General features: G+C 47.0%; 2 protein-coding genes across 4 annotated transcripts in view; one reads left to right on the forward strand and one right to left on the reverse strand.

Annotated features, from left to right (window-relative positions):
- The window catches only part of Pitrm1 (pitrilysin metallopeptidase 1), a 28,575-nt gene extending 23,659 nt beyond the window's left edge, over window positions 1–4,916 (forward strand). For all 3 annotated transcript variants that reach the window (XM_042685888.1, XM_042685890.1, XM_042685891.1), the window contains exons 23-27: window positions 418–530; window positions 1,931–2,056; window positions 3,138–3,283; window positions 4,119–4,221; window positions 4,459–4,916. In XM_042685888.1, coding sequence (XP_042541822.1) covers window positions 418–530; window positions 1,931–2,056; window positions 3,138–3,283; window positions 4,119–4,221; window positions 4,459–4,552 — 582 coding nt within the window. In that variant the 3' untranslated portion in view covers window positions 4,553–4,916. The remainder of the gene's footprint in view (window positions 1–417; window positions 531–1,930; window positions 2,057–3,137; window positions 3,284–4,118; window positions 4,222–4,458) is intronic.
- Window positions 4,917–6,481: 1,565 nt separating this feature from the next.
- LOC122113003 (phosphofructokinase, platelet) overlaps window positions 6,482–23,271 on the reverse strand; it is a 60,466-nt gene continuing 43,676 nt past the window's right edge. The window contains exons 17-22 of the mRNA XM_042685892.1: window positions 13,920–14,084; window positions 12,730–12,791; window positions 11,938–12,049; window positions 10,435–10,534; window positions 7,937–8,039; window positions 6,482–6,959 (exon numbers count right to left, since the gene is read on the reverse strand). Coding sequence (XP_042541826.1) covers window positions 6,803–6,959; window positions 7,937–8,039; window positions 10,435–10,534; window positions 11,938–12,049; window positions 12,730–12,791; window positions 13,920–14,084 — 699 coding nt within the window. The 3' untranslated portion in view covers window positions 6,482–6,802. The remainder of the gene's footprint in view (window positions 6,960–7,936; window positions 8,040–10,434; window positions 10,535–11,937; window positions 12,050–12,729; window positions 12,792–13,919; window positions 14,085–23,271) is intronic.

Raw genomic sequence — 23,271 nt, forward strand, 5'->3', positions numbered from 1 at the left:
AGAATCAAACTCAGAGCCTCATGCATGCTAGGCAAGCACTCTACCACTAAGCCACCTTCCCAGCTCTGCTTTGGTTATCTTTGAGGGAGGGTCCTGCCTCATGCTCAGGCTGCTGTCCTGCTTGGGCTTTCCTGTGTCACCGAGGATGATGGATGCGGGTCACTGCCCCCAGCCACTGCGTTTCCGCCATCGCTGGGGTAGCAGGCACACTTCACCATGCCCAGACATTAGTTGAGATAGAGCCTCACGAACCTTTATGCTGGGAAGGTGTTGAACTCATATCCAGCCGTTAGTGAGGAGTGCCCAGCTAGTGACCCACAGGGGAGAGGCCCGCGGGGAGCGCCCACCAGTTCTAGCACCTGGAAGCCGAGTCTGGTTCATGCAGCCTGGTGTGACCCACGCCCTTCCATGCCTCAGGACCCCACGTTCAAGCCATGCCAGATGAAGACCCACTTCCAGCTACCCTTCCCCGTGAATTACGTCGCTGAATGTGTCAGGACCGTCCCCTATACAGACCCAGATCACGCCAGGTAAGAGGGGTGGCCAGCGACCTTTCTCTCAGCTCTCCGCCTCAATAAAAAATCAAGTTGATCTAGCATGCTACAAAGTAAAAAGCAGGCTGTGCAACCCAGAAAGGTTCTGCGCTGTGCCACTCAATGCCACCTTCACCGGCGGAGGTCTTCCTCTGCCCAGACTGTACCCCACCAGCCAGACTCATGTAGAAATGCTCGAAGCACACACCCTGGATAGCTGCAGACAGCTAAGCCTTTGTGAGCAGAAAGCCCTCCACTATGCCGAGCTACTTGGTGTTTAACTGTATTTTTTTTTTCCGGTTCTGGAGCTTGAACTCAGGACCTGTGTGCTGTCCCTAAGATCTTCTGCTCAAGGCTAGTGCTCAACCACTGTGAGCCACAGCACCACTTCCAATTTTTCAGTGGCTAATTGCAGATAAGGATTTCATGGACTTTCCTTCCCCGTCTGGCTCTGAACTGCAATCCTCATATCTAAGCCTCCTCAGTAGCTAGGATTACAGGCGTGAGCCACTAGGGCACAACTTAACTGTATTATTTTTATATATTTTTTTCCTGTTCTGGTACTGGAGATCAAACATAGGGCGTTGCACTTGCTAGACAAGAGCTTTGTCACTGAGCTACATCCCAGCCCAGGAATAGCTACTTTCTAACCCTCATACAGTCCTGTGAGCCACACAGACCCTAGGAACCCAGAAAATGACACTTTATAGATGTGAATTTGCTTGCTTTGGAGTACTAGTGTTTTCTAAGAGAAAGATCAGTTCAGAGTTTCCGTATTTCTTTTGCCACATTCTGATGTGGAGCATTTAAATCAACACTCAGTTGTACAAGCCCCTGTGGTGTAAATCAGCTATTGGAAAACTGTACTTTCTCACATTCTTTTCTTGGCTACTTTGGTTTCATTACCAAAAAAAAAAGAGAAAGAAAAACTGACTATGAGATACAGTCATCATCCAGTATCCCTGGGGATGCTTTTTAGAGACTCCTGAAAATACCGAATCTGCAAATACTAAATTCCTTATGTACAGTGTCATAGTATATTCACAGAACCTATACACATGCCCCATTCATCTCTACGCTACTTACAATGACAACTATTTTCATAGTCCTTACACTGTGACAGCATGTTGTTTCGACAAAGAAAAGTTCATACATGTTCATACCAGTGCATTTACCAATATTTTCAATTTGTGAATGGCTTGCGATCAAGTATTTCTGATTTGTGATTGATTATGATGTTTGTTAGGGTATATTTAGTATTGATATGTTCCATGTCGATTTTATTTTCGTTTTCACTTCATCCTATTCACATGTTTCTTGGGATGATGTGATTTGCAGTGCTTCCTTATCAGCCATGTTGTTTTTGACTTCTTTTTTTTTTTAATCCTTAATTTCAGTCTTAAGATCCTTGCGAGGTTGATGACTTCAAAGTTCTTGCACACAGAAATTCGAGAAAAAGGGGGCGCTTACGGTGGAGGTGCCAAACTCAGCTACAATGGGATTTTTACTCTCTACTCCTACAGGCAAGTTGTCTCTTCACTCTCTCACCTGTGGGAACACACAGAATCTCACCGTCGCTGGCTGTATTAATTATCACAGGGCCATTTCCTGTGGGGGGGGGGGGGTGACATGAGGAAAAGAGGAGACATTTCTCCTGCTTGCTGGTTTCACTTGAGCCCCTAGCTACCCCCCCCCCCCCCCCCCCCCCCGGTCAGGACAGCACCATTGTGTTCAGGACTATTACTTGTTCTCAGTCCCAGCTGGTTTGGTACACACACAGAGGGGTCTCAATAGGCCACTGCTTTGTTGCCGTTTCATAGGCCTAAGATGGTTACCATTCACTGTAGGGTGAATATTTATTTATTTACTTATTTATTATTGTGGCACCAGGGGTTGAACTCAGAGCCCTTGCCCTTGGCACTCTGCCCTTTGATCTGCACCCCAGCACTGGAGTGAATCTTTAATTGGTTGAGACTCTTCTGCCTCGCATACGTGCATCTAGCTGATGCTCTAGTGCGAGAGCTTGCCACTGAAGGAGTTCTCCTTGTCCAAGTGCTTCCTGTTCCGTCATACCCACTCACCACCCTGGCTGTGCCTTTGACGAGGAGGACCAAGGAGACCACAGGTCCTCCTCACACTGGCAGGAGCAGCATAGGGACAGCAGGCACACAGAGCTGGGTCTTCACATGGACGCAAGGGAAGGGCCTGAGAGGCTGGGTAATTTCCTGCCTATTCTGAGTATGTCCTATAAGAATGAAGAGTCTTTGCTAACATCCTTGAACTCCTGACTCTCCTCTACCCATGTGGCTTCCACCCCTGAGGAAATCAGGGCGCAAGTCATGTATGGTGTCTGGCAGTTGGGGCCAGCACTGTAGACATACTTCTTCCCAAGTGTAGAAAGTGAATCCTGAGGGTTCTGTGGTTTGTGATGCAATTTCTGCAGAGCGATTGGTTCTGTCTGCAGGCAGTTTGGAGTATGGAGCATTCACTTTAGAGCTTCTAACAAACAGCATATGTTGCAGAGTTAAGTCAACACATCAATGTTGTAACTCCTTCCGTTGGTTACAAAAAAATAAAGTTTCACCATTTCCTTGGATTTCCTAGGGATCCAAACTCAATAGAAACACTCCAGTCTTTTGGGAAGGCTGTGGACTGGGCTAAGTCTGGAAAGTTCACACAGCAGGACATTGATGAAGCCAAACTGTCTGTGTTCTCCGTGGTGGATGGGCCTGTTGCTCCTTCTAACAAAGGTATCATGAGCCATGAAAAGCTCAGTACATGGTGTTCACAAACAGCTCCCCCATAGCTTTCTGAGTCGCTTGGTTCCTGGCTTCTATAGACCACAGATAGCAAGTTGGCCACTTTCTCCCATGTGTGTCCTTCTTGATAAGACTGTCACATTTGACAGCCTCAGTTTGGGCCTTAAAAACATGCTTCTTGACATGCAATCAAGAGCCTCTTGCTGGGCACCAGTGACTCACATCTGTAATCCTAGCTTCTCAGGAGGCTGAGATGCAAGGATCATGATTTAAAGCCAGCCCAGAAAGGGAAAAGTCCGTGTGACTTTTATCAACTAACAAAAGGCTGGAAGTGGAGCCATAGCTCAAGTAGTAGAGGGCTAGCTTGGAGCAAAAAAAAAGCAAGGAATAGCACCCAGGCCCTGAGTTCAAGCCCAGGTACCCACACAAAAACAAAAAAGTCTCCCAGTATTTGCCTAACAAAGGAATTAAATCCTTTTATTTCAGAACCTGAATAATTCCCAGCAAAGCCAGGCAGTGGCCCACAATAATGTACTCGCAGGGTAGAGATGAAGAGCTTTGTGATGTACCAGGACAGTGCCCCTGTCCCCAACACTGTTAGCCTTATGTGACCCTTGCCTACTATTCTTGGCCACATACCAAAAATGGGAGTCTGGGGCAGGGGTCCACAGAGCCCGGTGCTAGGTGTTAGATTGGTGTTGTATCTCTAGGCCATAAGAATGCTCTGGCTGAAACGTACCATACCAACCATGTCCCCACTGTGTATGAGCACAGAACCAAGAGCATCTCCCCACCATCTACTGTGCACCTGTGCTTTATCTTTTAGGAATGAATCACTTCTTGTTTGGTCTCTCTGATGAGATGAAGCAGGCACACAGGGAACAGCTCTTCGCCGTGAGCCACAACCAACTCACAGCCGTGAGCCAGAAGTGAGTGTGTGGGTGACTTCCTGTGTTCAGTCAGGAGGATAGAATTCAGAAATGGGAGGACTTCCTGTGGAGCTTTTCAAAATGCTTGGGGTTGGGGGTGTGGCTCAGGTCATAGTGCCAACCAGTGAGCAAAAGCTAGCCTCAGACACCGAGTTCCAGCCCCAGTATTGGGAGGGGAATGAAAAGAAACAAAAAAGCTTCATGGGGGAACAGTCTAATTTGCCATTTCCCTTTCAGGTACCTTGGCGTTGGGAAGAGCACACATGGGCTGGCCATTCTTGGACCAGAGAACGCGAAAATTTCCAAGGATCCATCGTGGCTAATAAGATAGCGGCCACAAGTATTTGTGACCCATCATGGTTAATAAGATAGCAGACCACTCAGGCTGGACTCAAACTCAGGACATAACACGGTGGTGGGGAAGGGGTGGCTCTTCAGAATGAAGCCTCTGAGCTTGACAGGTCTCCATTTCAAAGGACAAAAACATAACTGCAGCACGATGTCATTCTTAAAATGTGGCCAAAGATATCTGTGGACTGGCAAGTTAGACAAGAACTTTTAACGAAGGCAATATCATGACGCTGAAGAAATTAACTGACATGATCACGTCTTAAATGCCAAATATGAATAAATTAGCAATTTAAAACTTTATAATCTTAGAACATTTATTTTAAAAATAAAAGACAACTGCTGTACCTGTGCTTCAGTCACTATGTTTTACTAAAAGAAGTGATATTTGGCGGGGGGGGGGGGGGGGGGGGGGAGTAGGGGGGGGAAGGGAGGGTTGGTCCTGAGGCTTGAAGTCGGGCCCGAGTGCTGTCCCTGAGCTCTTCAGCTCAAGGTGAGCGCTCTACCACTTGAGCCATTAGCACTTCCAGTTTTCAGGTGGATAATTGGAGATGAGTTTCATGGACTTTCCTGACTAGGCTGGCTGGCTTTGAACTGCGATCCTCAGAGCTCAGCCTACTGAGTAATTAGGGTTACAGGCGTGAGTGAAGCACCAGCACCCGGCTGGTAGCAAGTTCTTAAAAACTCCTTGATGGTTTTTAATGTGAAATAGGACTGGAATCAAGGGAGTATAAGATGCCTACTTTTGTGGTACTTGAGGTTCGAATATAGAACCTGCACTTGCTGGGTTAAGTGTTCTACCACCTGTGCCATGCCCCGAGCCTGTTTCTGAGACAGGGTCTTTTTTTCCACCTGGGTGCACACGTGAGCCACAGTTGTCCTACTTCAGCTTTAGTTAACTGGGACGAGTCTGGCTTCCCTCCCGTGGAAAGTCTGACTTTCTTCTCACACTGGCCTGGTCTGCAAGGCCTCCCAAGCTCTGCTCCCCTTTAGTTAAGATGAGGGGCATGTACCACTGTACTCAGCTATGGGTTAAGAAAGGGTCTTGCAATTCTTCTGCCCAAGCGAGTCTAAAGCTTCAACCCTCCCAAGTAGCCAGGATGACAGGTGTGAGCCGCTGGTACCTGGCTCACACTTTTTTCACGATTGAATTGTACGCCCTGTCTCACTTTTAGAAGCCGAGTATGGAGCCTTTGTAATCAATAACTATGTGCATATGATCATATAAAATATTTACCGAAATGAGCTCCAGAAAATGGAATGAGGGGTTTTGTTGCTGTTTCGTTTTCCTTTGTTGTGGTTTTTGTTTACTGTACCTTTTGTCTTGCTTGTGAGCTTATCTGTTTGGGGGAGGACAAGGGGAAACACAGAAATGGTGGGACAAAGGGTGAACAAATGCAGCAGAGATACTTTTTAGGTACTTCACTGAAAATGAACTGGGGGCGGGGGATGAACTAGGAGGGAAAAACTGGGAGACAGTGAGGGAAGAGTGCCACTATTTAAAAAAGAAATATACTCCTTACCTGACTTATATAACTGTGACATCCCCCACCCCCGCACATCACTTGCATAATAACAAACAAACAAATAAACGGAGAGTGTGAGCCTGCAGTCCCATAAGCTCAGCCACCTGCATCATCAACAGTATCACATGACCTGACCCAGGGTAAGTCTCCACCTCAGCTCTTACCAGGCCAGGCTGGAGTCCATGTCTGCCTACTGCCTGCCTGCTACAGTTGCTATTTTATCCAGCCATTGTCTTTTTTCCTCCTTTTATGAATTTGTACTTGCACACTTTGATGTTTTGCTGACCTCTGCCCACGGAACTGGTGAGAGGTCGTTCAGGGACCACCGAGAAGCAGCCTTGGAAGAATCATATTCCCTTAAAACAAAACCCCAGGGAGCGTGGGAGTTTTAGGCAAACGTTTAATTCCACTAGATACACACATTATAAAGCACGAGACAGTACATGGTAGACGACCGACTCTGGATCGAGTGCGTGAAGGTTTCCTCACGGGGCTGTGGCGGGGGGTGTCAGAGTGACATTGGTGACGGGACTGGTGACCGGTGCTTTCTGGTTAGGTATTACTGCCGACGGTACTTGGTCAACGATACTTGCATAAAGTGCTGATAAATAACTTAAACGTTACAAAACAGGAATGGTCCCTGGAACGTTGCAGGCCGCCCAGATGCGATGCATGTGCGGGTCCAGAGGTTGGGGCGCGCGTGACACTCAGATGGCCGCAGGCTCCCCGTGGCCGTGGCCGCTCCGGGGACGCAGGGGCTCGAGCTTGCCTGAGTCAGACACGTCATAGCTGGCCTCGTACTTGGCCAGGATCTTCATGACGGGCCGCAGTTTCAGCCACCACTGCTCTTTGGGGATTCTGTGCCTGGCAGGGAGAGAAGACGGCAGTAATGACCACACGGGCCACTTATAAACGTTGATTCCGAGTGTCCCGGGAACAACAGACTTCTTACTTGTGAAGCTGCCTGGATAATAAGGCAGTTCATTTTTAGTCAAGTGAAACTGTTGTTATTATTTTTTTAACATCGGAAAACCCAAAAGGCTGGGTATGATGGTGCATGACTGTAATCCCAACCACACAGGAGGCTGAAATGAGAAGATTATGGTTTCATGGCCAGACCCAACAAAAACTTAGCAAGACCTTATGTTAAAAGTGCTGGCCACGACGGTGCACCTCTGTAATGCTAGTGACCTGGGAAGAGGAGACAGGAGCATCACCGTCTGGCTGGGCTCAGGAAGAAATGAGGCTCTTCCTGAAAAATCAGAGGGGAAAGGGCTGGGGCCTGACTCAAGTGGTACAACTCATAGCTTCAGGAATGTGGTCCCGAATTCAAACCTCGGCACACGCAACACCAAAAAACAGGGAAAAAAATCCACCCCACATCTCCAAAGGGTAAAAGCGTATTGTTTTTTATCCTCACTTGAAAAAAGTTAATGTATGTAGAGTGGGAGCTTCTTTGTACAACTACTTAAAGATAATTTTAAAAAATTGTAGTGAATTTAAAAAAAAGAATACACTTACATTGTCAGTTACATGTTAGCTGTTCCTGGTATTTATATATCCCTTTGGATAAGCCAATCAATCCTCTTGAGTGTTTTTATTTCTAATTAATAAACCTAGCCTCTAGATTTTCCATGATTCAATGAAACAAAACACTCAAAAAAAAAAAAACAAACCAACTCCGAATTCAGCCTTTTAAAAAAGGAAGAAAAGAAAAAAGTTAATGTATTCCTAAAAACAGGTGACTACGGTACTACCTACAGTAACTGAACCCACAACTCCTAGCGTTCTTTCCCTTTAATGGCAATGAGATGTGCACATGCAGCATCTCATGGACTTACTCAAAATCTGTCTTCTGCCGCAGCTCGGCCACAGGCTGGAAGACAAGGTTTCTTTTACATATTCCCAGCACACAAATGGAATCGTCACTAGCGAATTTCTTTCCTGCAAAACAGGAACAAAAGAAAGTCCTAAGAACCATGAAGTCTTCCATTGAGTGGGCAGATGAAATGGTCTATGAAGTAAGGAACCACGAGAGAAAGAGAAGTTTGCTGACTTCAGGGTGCAAAGTGACAGGGTGAGGTAAGAATTCAGAGTCCTCTGCGCTCAGGGTGGAGCTCAGAAGGGGTGGCATGGCTTACACTGGAGACATGTCTATAGCCACCGGGGACACACACTGTACTGTGACTGGGGTCCTTCCCGGCCTCCCTAGCACAGCTCTGCTGGCTCCACAGAGCATCCTCGTAGAGCCTCCAGGACTGGGAGGAGAGAGGCCCATAAAGGGATGGGCTTCTTTCACACTCCTGGAGAGGAGCCAGTCACCTAGCACCTCAGTACAAAGGCCACCACAGGGATGCGATTCCTGGAAAGCAGCTTTCTTTACAGTGGTGGGGAATAAAGGCTTCCTGAACCCTCTAGCAAGGAAATGGCCAACACTCAAAGATAAGCATTCATAGACTGAAAAGAAATCTAAAAAAAGGAGGACATGAGATACAAAAGCAGGTATAAACAGCCAATAACGGAGTGAACAACAACCAGAAATGTACCAGGCTTTCTGACAAGACTATGAAAGGTTTTACGTCAGGGGTTGTGAATATTTCAATGAGTTCAGTTTCCTACAAAGTGTAACTTTATAAACATGATACAAATCTACTTAGTAAACAAATCTTCCCACAAAGAAAACTGAAAGGTCTGATGGGCAACTTCACCAGGAGATGTGGCCAAATTTGTTTTTAAAAGGCAAAAAACACAGAAAGCCTACCCTTGACCCAGAGCCCCCAATATCAAACTAACCAATTGCCTGACAGGGACAGAACTAGAGGGAAGATGCTGGCAAATATTCACAATCATTAAAACACAGTGACTATAGAAAACAGCTACAAATTCAATCCAGCAGTAAATAAAGAATACACTGTAACCATGAAATTAAAGGTTGTTCTTAACACTGGAAGTCAGTAATTAGCATATCAACATGCCAACATATTAACAATAGCATAGAAATATAAATATATTGCTTCAGTTATTTAGCTTATTAACTGATTATGTGGTTTGGTATAAGAACTTCATAAAGTACACTAACTTTTAATAATGGAAAATCTATTTAGCAAGTGATGAATCATATTGACAACAAATGTTGAGTTACAGAGAGACTTCATTACGATTATGAATTCTTGGCCTGGCTGGGTGCCGGTGGCTCACACCTGTCATCCTAGCTATTCAGGAGGCTGAGATCTGAGGATCACAGTCCAAAACCAGCCCAGGCAGGAAAGTCCGTGAGACTCTTATCTCCAATAAACCACTAGAAAACCAGAAGTGGTGCTGTGGCTCAAGCGGTAGAGTGCTTGCCTTGAGCTGAAAAGCTGAGGGATAGTGCCCAGGCCCAGAGTTCAAGCCCCACGACTGACCAAAAAAACAAAAACAAAAACAAAAACAAAGAATTCTTGACCTGTTAACACTGAGCAAGGAATAGCTGGTGATAACACACAAAGATTCATATGCAAACATAAATCCATAAATAATAATTAGCCTTCAGAATATACAAAAGTTGTTGATGGCCAAAATATTATTTTTGTATTTCTATACACTATAAAAATATTACATATTACTTAATATACCTTTAAAATAGGAACAAACCCACCAAAATAAAAGTGATGTTTTTATGGAGAAAAACAATGCTTTGACATAGGCAACCAAGGGCTTAACTCCGTGGAGAGAGAGGCAACATGCATTCATGAATTAGAAAGTTCAATACTGTATATAAAGTCAAGCTAAGTCCCCTCACTGGCTTTGAAGACATATTCCTGCATAATACAATTCTGAAAGAACTCAAGGTCAAGATTATCTCAAAATTCTGAGGTTACTTCTGGTGGGGAGGGTATACAATAATGGAGGACACATTTGGGTTTTGAAAAGAAGGAAAACTCTTGTTTCCTAGTTCATTTATTTTGGGGTCCCCCGCTGTCCCTTGCTTTCTCTCTCCCCCCTCTCAAAAAAAAAAAGTATGAATCAACCGGTAAGTCTTAAAACAGCTTAAATAAAATTCAGTTGTTCCATAAACCTCGTGCTTTATGGTGTTGCTAATAGAGTCCAGCCATCTGTCGCATCAGAATGCTACTAAACTATATGACCACCACCACTAAAAGCAGGAATAAAACATCCTATTTCATTCATTAAACCTAATTATATTGCTAACTAGCTATACTCAGGAGAGTAGCAGGAATACGATTTACCACAGGCAGTTCAATGGGAAGATGGAACGGGAAAAGGGCCTACGTCCTTCCCATCACCAACGATCCTTCCAAGGTAGCAGCCTGAGCCTTGGTGCTGCTCCTCTGCTCACCTTTGCCCGCGGACTCCTTCAATTTCACGGTGATCCACTCCATTGCTCTGGCAGAGATTTTGGTTCCAAAGTTTCTGTCAAATGGTGAAGGCGATCCGCCCTGTTGGTGAAGCGATAGGAACTATTAGTTACACAACTTTCTGCATTTCATTGAGCAAATAAAAAATTCCACTGTTAGGTTTTTAAAAAGAGGTAGCCGAGTAAGAACAGCAGCACGCACGTGGTATTCAGGTAAGGGGTAGGTTTATTCAGTAGACCTGCTGGGACCAGGCAAGGTTGGCACTCCACGTGGCTGGGAAAGGCCTGGGAAAGAGAGAGAGCTGGGAAAGAGAGGAAAGAGAGAGGAAAGAACTAGAAAAGAGCTAGACAAGAGCAGAGAGAGCTAGAAAAGAGCAGAGAGAGAGCTAGAAAAGAGAAGGGAGCTGGGCAAGAGAAGAGAAGGAAAAAGCTGAGAGCTAGAAAAGAGCAGAGAGAGCAGAGAGAGAGCAGAGAGAGGGCATCTGGGCCTGGGCTAGGCCTTATCTAGGGTATGGGTGGAGAAAGGTGTAGCCACATCAAATTCAGATGTGACCTCAGCAGATGCAGATGTGACCTCTTCCAGGTGTCCCAGATGCCTAGGTAATGCAGGTACTGGGTGGAGACTTTGCTGTGAGGAGGGTGGAGTCTGCTTGTCATCCAGGAGTGGACCTTACATCCACCATCTTACAAGATCCTTGGATTTTTTTTAAGAGATGAAAACATGATTTGGTTTTGTACATTTCTAGCTTCTATAATGTTAGGACCAAGGAAAAAAAGCGGGGGGGGGGGGGGGGCGGATCTCATCTCTGCTAAGATGAAGATTTCTGTGAGTGGGACAAGTCGGCTTCATTGTTGAGAGATTTGCAAGTTTAATAAACAAATGAAGTTTGTGCAACTTGTTCTGAGATGGAATGTTTCGCCATTTCCTAGAAGCATGTGATAAGCTGAACCATGAAAGTGTACATATGCCGACGACTAATTCGATCATATAACTTTAAGGCATTTGTGAATCGAAAATAAATGGGCAGACCCTTGTTAAAAGCTCACTGAAGCACAATGTATGGTTTGGGAGTATGTAACTAACTGGCTTGTCCTACTATATACCTGAGCTGCAACTGCATCATTTGGAACGAACTTACAGTCACAAAAGGCAATTCCAAGCCATTCTCATTGTGTGTAAGTACCAGTGGTCTGAGACTCCACATTAAATCTTAAGAAAGCTCCATCTGTATTTGAACCGAGTATTTCATTTGAGTAGCCATTTCTAATGAAACAGTCTCCCAGTTAAATGCAAGTTGGTAGGCTTTTTCCTGAACAATCACCATTCACTCAACACAACTGAAAGAATCCTAAAGCTTCTTTTGTCCTAAAAGCTAGCGTGATTTAAAACTCCGATGTTCTTAATTAACTAGAGATGGGTGCTCTTCCCCTCCCAAGATGGCTCAAAGTACAGCCGTGTAAGAGGGGTCTGGAGATGGGCCCTACCTGCTGCATGTGACCCAGCACATTCTTCCTGCAGTCGAACACTCCTTTGCCTTCTTCTGAGTACAGCTGGTAGATGAAATCCGTGGTATAATTTACATTGCAGCTTTCGTTTCTGAAACAAATGCAGCACAGCTGGCGTTAGTCACCAAGTGATGGGCATAGAGCTATGTGGGGTCATGCTGTACCTTGAACCGCCTGTGGAGGGCCCCGGAGTGCACAGCCACACCTCTGGCTGGCCTGGTGGGCCCTTAATTTCTACACAACTCTATTCATAATTTTCTCCTCTCTCCATAAAGAAGGGGCGTAATTAAACAAGTAGTATGCCAGGCACCAGAGCTCACAATCCTAGTTACTCAGGAGGCTGAAGTCTGAGGACTGGAGTTTGAAGCCAGCCAGGGCAAGAATGTCCACAAGACTCTTATCTCCAACTAACCAGCAAAAAGTCAAAGGCTGAGTGCCAGTATTGAGTGAAAAAGCCATTTGGGCCTGAGTTCAAGCCTCAAGTACCAGCACCAAAAGCAAAAACGGAACAAAAATGTAGACATCCTGGGGGTAAAAACAGACTACAAAGCAATAATATATGTGTATGTGTGTATGTGTGTATACATATTTTTAATCACCTTTTATTTAAATGCAGGTGTGTTTTTAACAATTCAGTTTCTGTCCTATGATTCCTCAATATCCAGACTAAAAGCCAGTAACAAAGGAACTATGCTGGCTCCTTCTGGATAGAAAGATAGATTAGGTCAAGAACCTAGGTTTAAAATGGAAGACTGGAAGTATTTCCTGTACCTGAGCACAAGACCCCTCTGGATAGTGGTCTTCATTTTCTCTGTCAGGTGCTCCACGTTGGACTAGAAAAAGAAATGTCTTGTTAACTGATGAAACATAAACTCTTAAGGACCAACTATGTGCCGAACCTACTGTGTGCCACAAACTGTGAGGCTGCGAGCACTAGGGAAAGCCAGCCACTTGTATACCTTACTCTGAGAGGACAAGACACACTATCAGATGACACTAAATGCAAATATTGTTAGGAAACTGTTGTAATACATGGGACTATTATTACACATTTGTCAATGGAACTCAACTTCCCCCCAAAAAAACTTCCTAGAATAAATTGGATGTTTCTGTTATTCCATGTTTGTCCAAATCTTGCACACTGTCTATTTTGTAACATATTTTCTTAAAGCTCTCAGATATATCTGCTTCCTGACTTTCTATACAATCTCAGACATAATTAGCCATCTATGGTCTCCATCCTAGCCACCCCAGTGGGCACTTTAAAGCTTTGCCTAACACAATTCAGTCTCTCGCAGTGGACAACAGAGGACTTCTTGTGAGGAGGCCACAGGCCTGGGAAACAACATTCCCTCAACCCTGATAAAACTGCCCACCCTCAGATCCACAAGGACAGCAGAGGTCACAGACAGCAGTCAGTCATATTTGAAAAGACCTGACAGAAGATGGATACTTAAAGTATCAGATCCCACAAAATAAGTACCACCATCAGACACCTTCTGATCTATTGAATAGAGGCGATCATTTATGTGCAAGCTGTTTTCACACACCTAGCCACTCAGTCACCCACCAAAGAGCTCCTGATACTCAGGCACTGGAGTTGAACAAGGTGCTGCCTAAAGAGCACTCAACTTGCATTGTGCCGCTCCTGAGTGAAGCCTGGGTGCTGTCCCTGAGCCTCTTTTGCTCAAGGCTAATGCTCTACCACTTTGAGCCACAGTACCACTTCTGGGTTGTAGTTAACTGAAGTTAAGAGTCTCATAGACTTTCCAGCCCGGGCTTGGCTTCGAAGTGCATTCCTCAGACCTCAGACCCCTGAGTTGCTAGGACTACAGGTAAGCCACCAGCACCTGGCTTCAACTTGCAGGGTTTAATAATACCAGGCTGATATAAAATACCATTACTCATTTGGCCAGGTTGAACAGAGTCCAAGGCGAGCAGGGACCAACCCTGTGACACACCTGCAGGTCTCGGATGTCGAAGGGTTCCTCGTAGATGTAGGCGGCATCAGCTCCGGCTGCCAGGCCCCCCATGTTGGCCAGGTAGCCGCAGAAGCCCCCCATGGTCTCGATGATGAACACACGGCGCTTGGTCCCGCTGGCCGACTGTTTGATCCGGTCACATGTCTGCTCATAGATAAGGAGATAAGCATTCCAACCAGGCCCTGGAATCTGGCCTGTGCTGGCCAGGCACTGGCCCAGAGCCTCTCCTCCCCTCCCCCACCCAACCTCTCCCCCCACCCCTCCACGGGCTGCAGCAAGTCCTGCCACCAAGCCTGAGCACACAGAGCATGAGCAGAGAGCAGTGGGCAGGCCTGCCAGGACGCTGCTGAGAATTGGAATGGCCCCATGACTGCTACAATTACCCGCCATGGGACCCGCTGCCCTTCTCCTAGGCACCCCAATGGTGATCATAAAGGTGGGCGGTCACTCAGGGCAGCCCACGGTCCCCTGTCCTCACTGAAACTTAGGCACAGTCCCCGGGGAATAACATTGGGCCAGTGCAAACTTAGATCCTAGGGCAATGTTGACTCTTCTTACAAAGAGCTTTCTGATTTTCTGATGCCACCAAGAGTTTACTCATCTTCAATTTATCCACGGATGTTTTCATCCTGAGCGGGGTACCTCTATCAGACCAACAGGAGCTTCTTCAACGAACGCATCAGGACGAACCTGGCTGACCCGCAGGTACCACACCTATCAGTGTCTGTCCGTCCTCCATGAGGGCCTGGACTGAGTTAGGCAAGCCAACAGAGAAATCTACCTACCACCTTACCACTCATGGGTCCACCCTGGGCCCCGTTCGTCTCCTCAGGACTCTGCAGAGGCCTCGAGCTCAGCTCTTAGCATCTACTCAATCCACACAGAACAGATCGGTCAGGAAGAAGCAAAGCTGGCTGGGCACCAGTGGCTCATGCTTGTAATTCTGGGTACACAGAAGGAAGGCTGAGAACAAGAGGATCAAAGTTCAAAGCCAGCATGCACAGAAAAGTTAAGGGATCCTTCTCTCTCTCCACAATGGCAAGCTGCGCACGGTTGAGCAATCCTGCTCTCCTAGCGACAATGGGAAGCTGAACACAGGCAAATGGCACCCAAGGAGATACATGCCGCAGACGGAGACAAGTCTCAATCAATAATGATCAAGGATCAGGTGGGGCTCTGCCTATCAAGTATGAGGTCATCAGTTCAAACCCTGATATGGGGGGAAAGGGGGAAAGTGCCTGCCTAGGCTCAAAACCTTCCACTAGCTACTTTGAGTACCCACAAAGCCTGTACATGGAATCCTTGGAGGGCTGCAGGACAGCTAATCCACAACCTGTGAATTCTTTTATGTGGCGATACGTTTAATGATCGTAGATAGGAGAGGGGTATCCTAGATTGTCCATGTAGGACCTGAATGTCATCACGGGAAGGCAAGGCATCAGGCAGGTGACTAGGCACAAGAGCAAGATGCTGTGTGCCAGCCCACAGGATGGAAGAGAGGCCAGGGAGCCTGCAAGAAATCCAGCTCTAGGACAACAAATGCCTCTCCTCTGGACCTTAGCTCCCCAACTTCTGCCCTTTCAGGGTTGGTGGGGAATAAGTCACCGAGTTTGTGTTCCCTTGTTAGGGCCACAAGGAAACACACAGGCTCCTTCCTGCCTGCTCAGCTGTGACTCCGTTAAAGGTCATTTCCTCAGGAAAACCACCTGCTGGCTAGGGCAACTTCCAAGAGGGGTCCTGGCTCTGTACATCCTTTCTTCATCCCAGCACATACACACTGGACAATGACTGTGTAGTGGTTTTGGGTAGGTCCTGTCCTGGATGCAAATCCCTCTGGGGTGGGAAGCCCTGGGCTGCTCAGCAGCCAGCTGTACCTCCCACACTGGAGGCACTCAGTACCTGCCGCTGACCGCCCTGCCCGAGCAGCTGGTCCAGAGGACCACCTAGTCTTGGTGGTGCTGAGTGCAGTCACAATATGGAGGCAGATGCAGGCCTAGGCTTAAGAACGAAAGTCATGGATCCTTGGAAGACTTGCCACGAAACTGTGCCCCAAAGTTAACAACTGGACATTTTCGCTGTGTACTTTGGATAATTTTTTTTAATCTCTTGGACTTGACAGAGCAATTGTGAAACTGCTAAGTGAAACATCCTAAGCTAAAAAAAACCCAAATAAGCAGACAAGATATATTATAAAAGCAATTAATACAGTGTCATGTGCATGAGATGTTTGCTTCAATTAAGGATAGAAATCTGTAAGTGCCATTGGATGACACTTTCTAATTGGTCCATGTTTTCCAATATTGTGAATTCTTTAAAAAGAAAAAGTTAAAAAAATTCAAAACTGATGTCCAGAATTAATATTATTTCTCTAGAAAACAGCCTTTATGCATACTAAAAGAGAATATGCAAGGGGCCCAGTCCTATTTTTTCATGCTACTACAAATTTAACACACTGTATATAAAAAATAATAAATATTGATATCTTTTAGACCTATTATAATAAAATACAGGCTTATCATGAGAGAACTGTGTTACTTCAAGGCCAAAGTACCAAAAAATACAGCAAGATTATAACATTACTTTAATTCTTAGTCATCTCATCATGAATACTACCATCATTTTAATGACAAAGTATATATTTTCTTATAATATCAGCATGGTCTGAACATAGTTTGATGTTTAATTATTATGCTAAATTTGTCTAGTTCTAAAACCTGCTAGCTATTAAGTATGGACAGGGAACATTAAAACATGTTTCCCTAAGAACTGGTTTGTACTTAGAAATTTGTGCTATAATTTCATTCTTTACTCTTATTTCAATAATCCTTTGGGGATTAAAAAAGTCACTTTGATTAACAAAGACAGCTTCTATTAAAATCATTCCAATGTGATTCTAATCTGGGTAGATTTTTGGTAGGAGCTAATCTACCCAAAATAATTAGGTTATCTAGTCAACATTCATTATTTCTTGAGTAGGCAGCTTCAAGATCTATTAGGTTATCAATTCAAGATTCATTATGTACTTTCATGAGTGGGCAGCTCTGCCCTCTAAAAGCTGCAAAGAAAAGGGTTCTGTCACTGTATTCATAGTGGTTATCTCTATTGCACGTTTGAGGATGTAAGGTCTTGCTCCTAGCCTGTCTAGGAGACTGAAGAGCAGATTTGGCTGTGCTGGGGGCGGGGCATGTAGATACACCAAGTTCCCAGAAGTGCAAACCCTACACACCACTCCAAAGAGAATTATTATCACAGATTCAAAGAACACCAGCAAGTCTTTAGAGATGAAATCACTGCTGGAAAAGCAGCTCAATGGTAAAGCCAATTGGTAAATACTGATCTAGACAAGCTTCAGTAAAAATATGAAGAAAACTATACATATGCCAGGTGGCATATGCCTGTAATCGCAGCTACTTGAAATGGCAGAGGTAGGAGGATTGCAGTCTAAGGCCAGCCAAGGCAAAAATCATGAGACCCTGGCTGGAAAAAAAACAAACTAACTAAAATCAAAAAGGACTGGGTTGTACATAGCTCGAGTGGTAGAGTACTTGCCTAGATTGAACTAGTTCAATCTCCAGTAGTGGCGGAAAAAATAAAACAAAAATAAACCCCTATTGACTAAACCTGACAACTGAGCAAAGGCCTAGATTTTCTGTGTGCCGCTCGTTACAGAAACAATGTCGGCTGGGCTGGAAACCATCTGTCTTTGCCTGAAGCTGGCACACGGCCTTCCTCATTACCTAGATCGTATCTGAAAGGCTTCAATTAGTTTCTTCTAAAATTAGCAGGCTGTACTAGCCACATTCTGGGCCGTTATTAACCTAAGTAATGAGGAGGGAAGGATCGGCAGTGTGGATGCACACAGGGCCTCCCTGACTGCTAAGTGGGAGGAAGAATCCTGCGGGGACATTGACTCCTGTGCAGTATGGAGAGAAGAGGAGCCGTGAGCTGGGCCCGGTGCCCAAAGCCACCCACTCTCCCTGCTCGTTGGGCAGTGGTGCCCTTTAGCGGGCTGATCATCCCCGAAGATTCTTGGAAGACTCATACTGAAGGAACCACTTCGCCTGGTCAAAACTAAACTCAAACGTGGAATCAGTAAAATGGTATTAAGAGAAACAAAACAGCTGGGCACTGGGAGGCTCACATCTCTAATAATCCTAGTTACGTAGGAGGCTGAGAGATGAGGATCGAGATTCGATGCCAGTGTGGGCAGCAAACTATGAGAGACTCTTCTCTCCAATGAACCACCAGAAAATTGGAAGTGGAGCTGTGGCTCAAAGAGGCAGAGCACTGGTCTTGAGTAGAAAAACTCAGAGACACACCCAGGCCCTGAGTTCAAGCCCCATAACTGATATGAACGAACAATACCAATGAACCTGAGTGGTTCAGGAGGTTGGGATTTTACTGACTCTTGTTCCATCAACGACTGCAGAATTCAGGTGACCAGATGGAGCAGGACCTGGGGCAGTAGGCAGGCAGTTGCTTAACAGGGTCTTCCAGGGGAACCCGAGGGAAGCTTTGCCCTGGTCAGGGACAGTGTGACTGTCCTACGGGACATTCAAGCAAGCAGGTGCATCTAGGAAGTGACAGAAGAGAGGAGGGCCAAGGAAAGGATCTACGTACAAACAGCCAGCCTGCAGGGGGCCGGGGGCTGTTGCTCAGGCTCCTCAGTGGGTCTCATTTAACACACGAACTGCAAGATCACCGGGGGCACCTGTGCATCGGGTTAGGTGTCACATGCTGAGAATCTAATGGAGAGGTAAGATGCTGGGCCTAATTGGAGACCCTCTGTTCTCTTTTTCCTGCCTTAGAAATTCAACTCAAAAGAAAGAACCTGCTTACTTCCTGAGGCTCTGTGCCAGCATGAAACAAGAAAGCTCCATCAGGTATGAGTTTCCATCGCAAACACTGGTGGCACCCCACACATGAAGGACTAAAGAGACCAGTGGCTGCCCCTCTAGGGGGCGCTGGGTGTAGTGAGACATCACCCCATCTACTCCACCACCTTCTTATTTTCTCTGGATGGGGTGAGGGCCACTCCCTGTGGCCCTGGAGCTTCTGCCACCTTTCCTGTATTGATGACTTGGCCCACGACCTGCTGCACAGCCTCTATCCAGAGGATGTGGGGTTCTCAGCCTGCCACGGCCCGACCCTGGCTCAGGGTGCAGGGCCCGAGCCTGAGGAGCTTGGCTCAAGTTCCCGAGTCCTCCTTGCCTCCGTCCTTGTCCTTGTCTCTCATCTCTCAGGAAGGACGCGCTTCCAAGCACAGGCCCCAGGCTCTTCACATGGAACAGATGGGCACTGCTCTTGGAGGTGTCCATACTTACCAGGCATCTCAATCCTGGTAATGCCCAAGACTGGCTCCTCGACCTAACTTCCTACCTTTGGCTATTCTACCTGGGACTGCTGCAGCAGGTCTGACAGAGGTCACGCCCACAGCTCACCTTGCCCCAGTGGCGTGGAAATAGTAGGCAGACATCTGTATACAAGACTTTATTTTCAGTCAGTAAGGACAGGCTCTCCCAGGAGAAAACTAGGACACATTATCCTGTTTTCCCAAGCATGGGACAAAGTTAAGCTAACAGGAAATAAGAAAAGGGTGGGGGGTGGGGATTTGGCTCACTGGATCTCAAAGACTGAGTGCATTGCCCATTTTGAGTTCTACTTGGCATTGGCCAGGTACAGGATCCAGAGGCCAGGAGAGGGTCTGTCGTGCCAGCAGGCAGCTGTTGGGGGTAGAACCAGCAGATCGGAAAACAAAACCAAGCGAGTGTAAGACACATTTCTCTTACCTCAGCAATCACATTGGTGGAAGTATCACAACCAATACTTAGCTCTGTGCCTGGGACATTGTTGCTAATAGAGGCAGGCAGGATGCAGACCGGGATGCAAACCTCCTTGTGGCTGCCTCAAGTGTCAGCAGGGCCATGGCAGTGAGGGGGTTACAGGCATACCACCTGCCCATCACTGGGCCTGTGTGGGCTGTGGCTATGAAGGGGGGGGGGGCGGACAGGGAGGGAACTGAGTCTCCTCCAATGGGCAGCTGTCTCATGTGCCAGACTAATGCATAAGGGGAAGCCCCCGTGCCCTTGTCCCCCTCATCCTGGTCCCTCAGGAGGAAGCCACAAGCAGTGGGTGCGAAGCAGGCCGCGAAGCAGGCGTCAGGCAGAAGGGACAGAGGCGGTATCAATGCGTTAGTCATTAGGAGGAACAGGTGCTCATTTCTTGGCATCTTGGGGGGGGGGCATAGCCAATTCGGTTGGGAAGTTTAAGTGCCCTGCCAGACCTGTACGTTCTGCAGGAGGGGTGGGGAGAGCACACGGCCGTAAAGACGGCATCCCATGACTGGCATCACCAGTACTGGGCAGGGCTGCCTGCCCAGGACAGATATGGAAGGAGGCATGCAAATACGTTACCCGCAGGCCCACTCATCCCAAGGACCCGTGGCTTCCATGTCTCTCAGGTCCCCAGAAAGAGAACCCACTGCCCTCTCCGGGCACTCGGCAATGCTCATGCGAAAGATCGCCAAGAACCAGGCCGATTGCTTTGGGGCTCCAATGAACATGACTTGGCTCCGCCGTCCAAAAGAGGTGAGAGATTTTGAACCGCCTCGGGTGTTAGCCGGGTTAGTGATAGGCTACACAGGTCCACTCATCCACCATTCCTGAATCCAAGCAGCTAACCACAGAGCGTGGTGGCCCAATGACGTATGTATCAGCTTCTCTCAATGGAAACATTAGCGCCGCCCGGTGGACAGTAGATTGTGGACTTGTGGGAGTTAGTCCAGGGGTGCAGGGGTGAGGTTAGTCAGGTCAGATAGGACAGTCAGCACTGGGTGATGGTAAGGTACACTGTCATGAGGTATTCCCCCCAAACGCACTGCAGCCAGCTCCCTGACTCCACATGAGCTTGGCACAAGGCCCCTTGGCTGGGGTCATCCGGTTCTGCCTTATGAACTCAGATTGTGGCTTTTCTTGAAGATCTCTCTTCCAAAGGCCAAATCCCGGGCTGGGGAATGAATCTACACCATTCTCTGGGCGTCTCAGCACTGGCTACTCACAGGGGAAAGGCTGAGCTCAGCATTGTGACAGATACCTCTCTGGGAATCGGCTGTCTTTGGCGAAGCTCCTGCTGGGAGTTTGGGGGCACGGGAGATGAGCCGTGGGGACCAGAGGGTGCTGCCTGTGCCGGTTGGAGCGTGGAGGGGGTATGTGGAGGAGGGCAGGTGGAAGTCGGGAGGGATGGTTAGTGCCCTAACTCTACTCTGACATCTCTGGTGAAAGTTGCTTTGATGCAAGAACCGTCTACCTTCTGGATGTTTCTCTTTCATTTCCTTCCATTTCTAAGCAAATGGGAAGGAAAGTCTGGGTGATGAGCACTGCCCAGGAAAGGGAGAAGACAATGATGAAGACTCCACACATCCTGACTCAACGTCCTGCAGGGGGCAAATCACTTGACCTGCTCTTGGCTCCTCTGGTGGACATCGAATGCACGCACCACCAAGTTACCTGGACACTTGTTGCTGTCCACACTGAGAAAAGCAATGGCACAGACTATTAGAGAGATAATGGCAGCTAATTCAGAGCTCAGGTCATTCTGGTGAATGTGGATTACACTGGCAGCTCACCCTACTCAGCGCGCCTTGGTTATGGTTTTAGCTAGAACCAAGTACTGTTGCCAAAAGCAGCCAAAGTCCTACAGGTACATCATGAGACTTTATTAAACGCCAGCTCAGAGAAACGGTATTGGTTTTCTGACTCACTTCCTCTATACTGTACCTCTATTGGGGCCAACTTTGGGGGTGCACCTGTCAGAAGGGTGCACCTGGCAAGAAGAAAATGGGTAGTGCAGACAATGAATAAACAGGCAAATGCTGATGACTGGTTAGACTAGTTCAAGGTTTCTCAACCTCAACAGTGTTGATATTCTGAGCCAGAGGAATTCCTCATGGTGGAAACAGCCCTGATATGTGGCAGGCCGTGGATCTCATCCTACGCAATGCCAGGAGCACCCCAAAAAATATCCCTCAACATTGTCAATGTGCCTTAGTCGTACAATTGCCCCCCGTTAAGAAGCACCAAAGAAGCCACTGGGTACTGCAAGAAGCCCAGGGGCTGTAAATGTAACAGATTCTACCCAGGACCATGCAGGGAGCTGCCCATCACCACACCCAGAGCATCTGGCCATGAGAGCAGGCGGGGCGCGGGTGACCGGCTCAGGACTACTCTAAGCGACCGATACCACCGTCCTGCCAGCGTCACCCAGAAGGCTTTGGTGACCTCCAGGACAACACAGGCGATCCAGCCTGGCCTGCAGAGTTGCCTCATGCCTCATCTCCTCCAGTCCATGCCAGCTTCGTTCAGACACAAGCTCAAACTACTAAAGAGACATCACTTCGCATGCGTCACTTGAGATAAAAGAGAACCGTGGACACAACGGATACCTTGGTCATCATTTGGTCCTGTTATGTTCAGGATGCACACGCAGTTAGAAATCGCTGCATTCACTGAGGCTAGGCCGTGGGGCTGAGCTTCCTTACCCACCTTGAGACGGCAGAGGCAAAGGAGACCCGCTTCTCAGAGAGCCTCGGGAGCGCGGTGTGGCAGGGAGGGCACGTGCACACCTGCACGTACCCCGTGCCAGTGTGCCCACCGCCTGCGGGAGCGGCAGGCCGCCTGCTCCACACCACCACTGCACGACCACCCTTTGAAACTCAAATGAGTAACAGACCAGATTTAAGAGAACTCACAAGATCCTGGGAAGAGAAGTTAAAGGGGAGAGGGGATTGAGAGCTTGGGTCCTCTCCTATTTTGGTCTTCAAATCTTCAACTACACACACAATACACACACACATATATATATATTTATATTTATATACACATATGTAACTATATACCTGTATATATACACACATGTGGGCATCAATGTGTATATGCATATATACTTACATATATTTAATTTATATATCATATATACTCTATATGATATATGTACACACATTACTTATGTATGCAGGTATTTATGAACTTAAAACTTGAAAGACAATCATCCTTTATAGCAGATGAGCTTGGAATTGTAACACAGAAGACTGTTTCCTCTATGACAATGGAAATTATCCACCAGTAAGCACCACCCTTTCTTTGGCTAGCTCCTACAAAAGCTTCCACGAACTGGAAATGAGTTCCAGGCCTTTCCCACCCATCTTTCTTTCCCTAAACGTGTGTTCTAATTACTGACAGTGAATCAAACACAAGCTCTGATTGCTGAGGCAGGTAAGAGGAGGAAAACAAACATTGTAAGCTATCTTGAAGTAGGCTCTGATGTTTAAGTCCAC

Source organism: Dipodomys spectabilis, unplaced genomic scaffold (assembly GCF_019054845.1).
Source record: "Dipodomys spectabilis isolate Male_0828 unplaced genomic scaffold, ASM1905484v1 ptg000096l, whole genome shotgun sequence".
In the NCBI taxonomy this organism is placed as follows: domain Eukaryota; kingdom Metazoa; phylum Chordata; class Mammalia; order Rodentia; family Heteromyidae; genus Dipodomys; species Dipodomys spectabilis.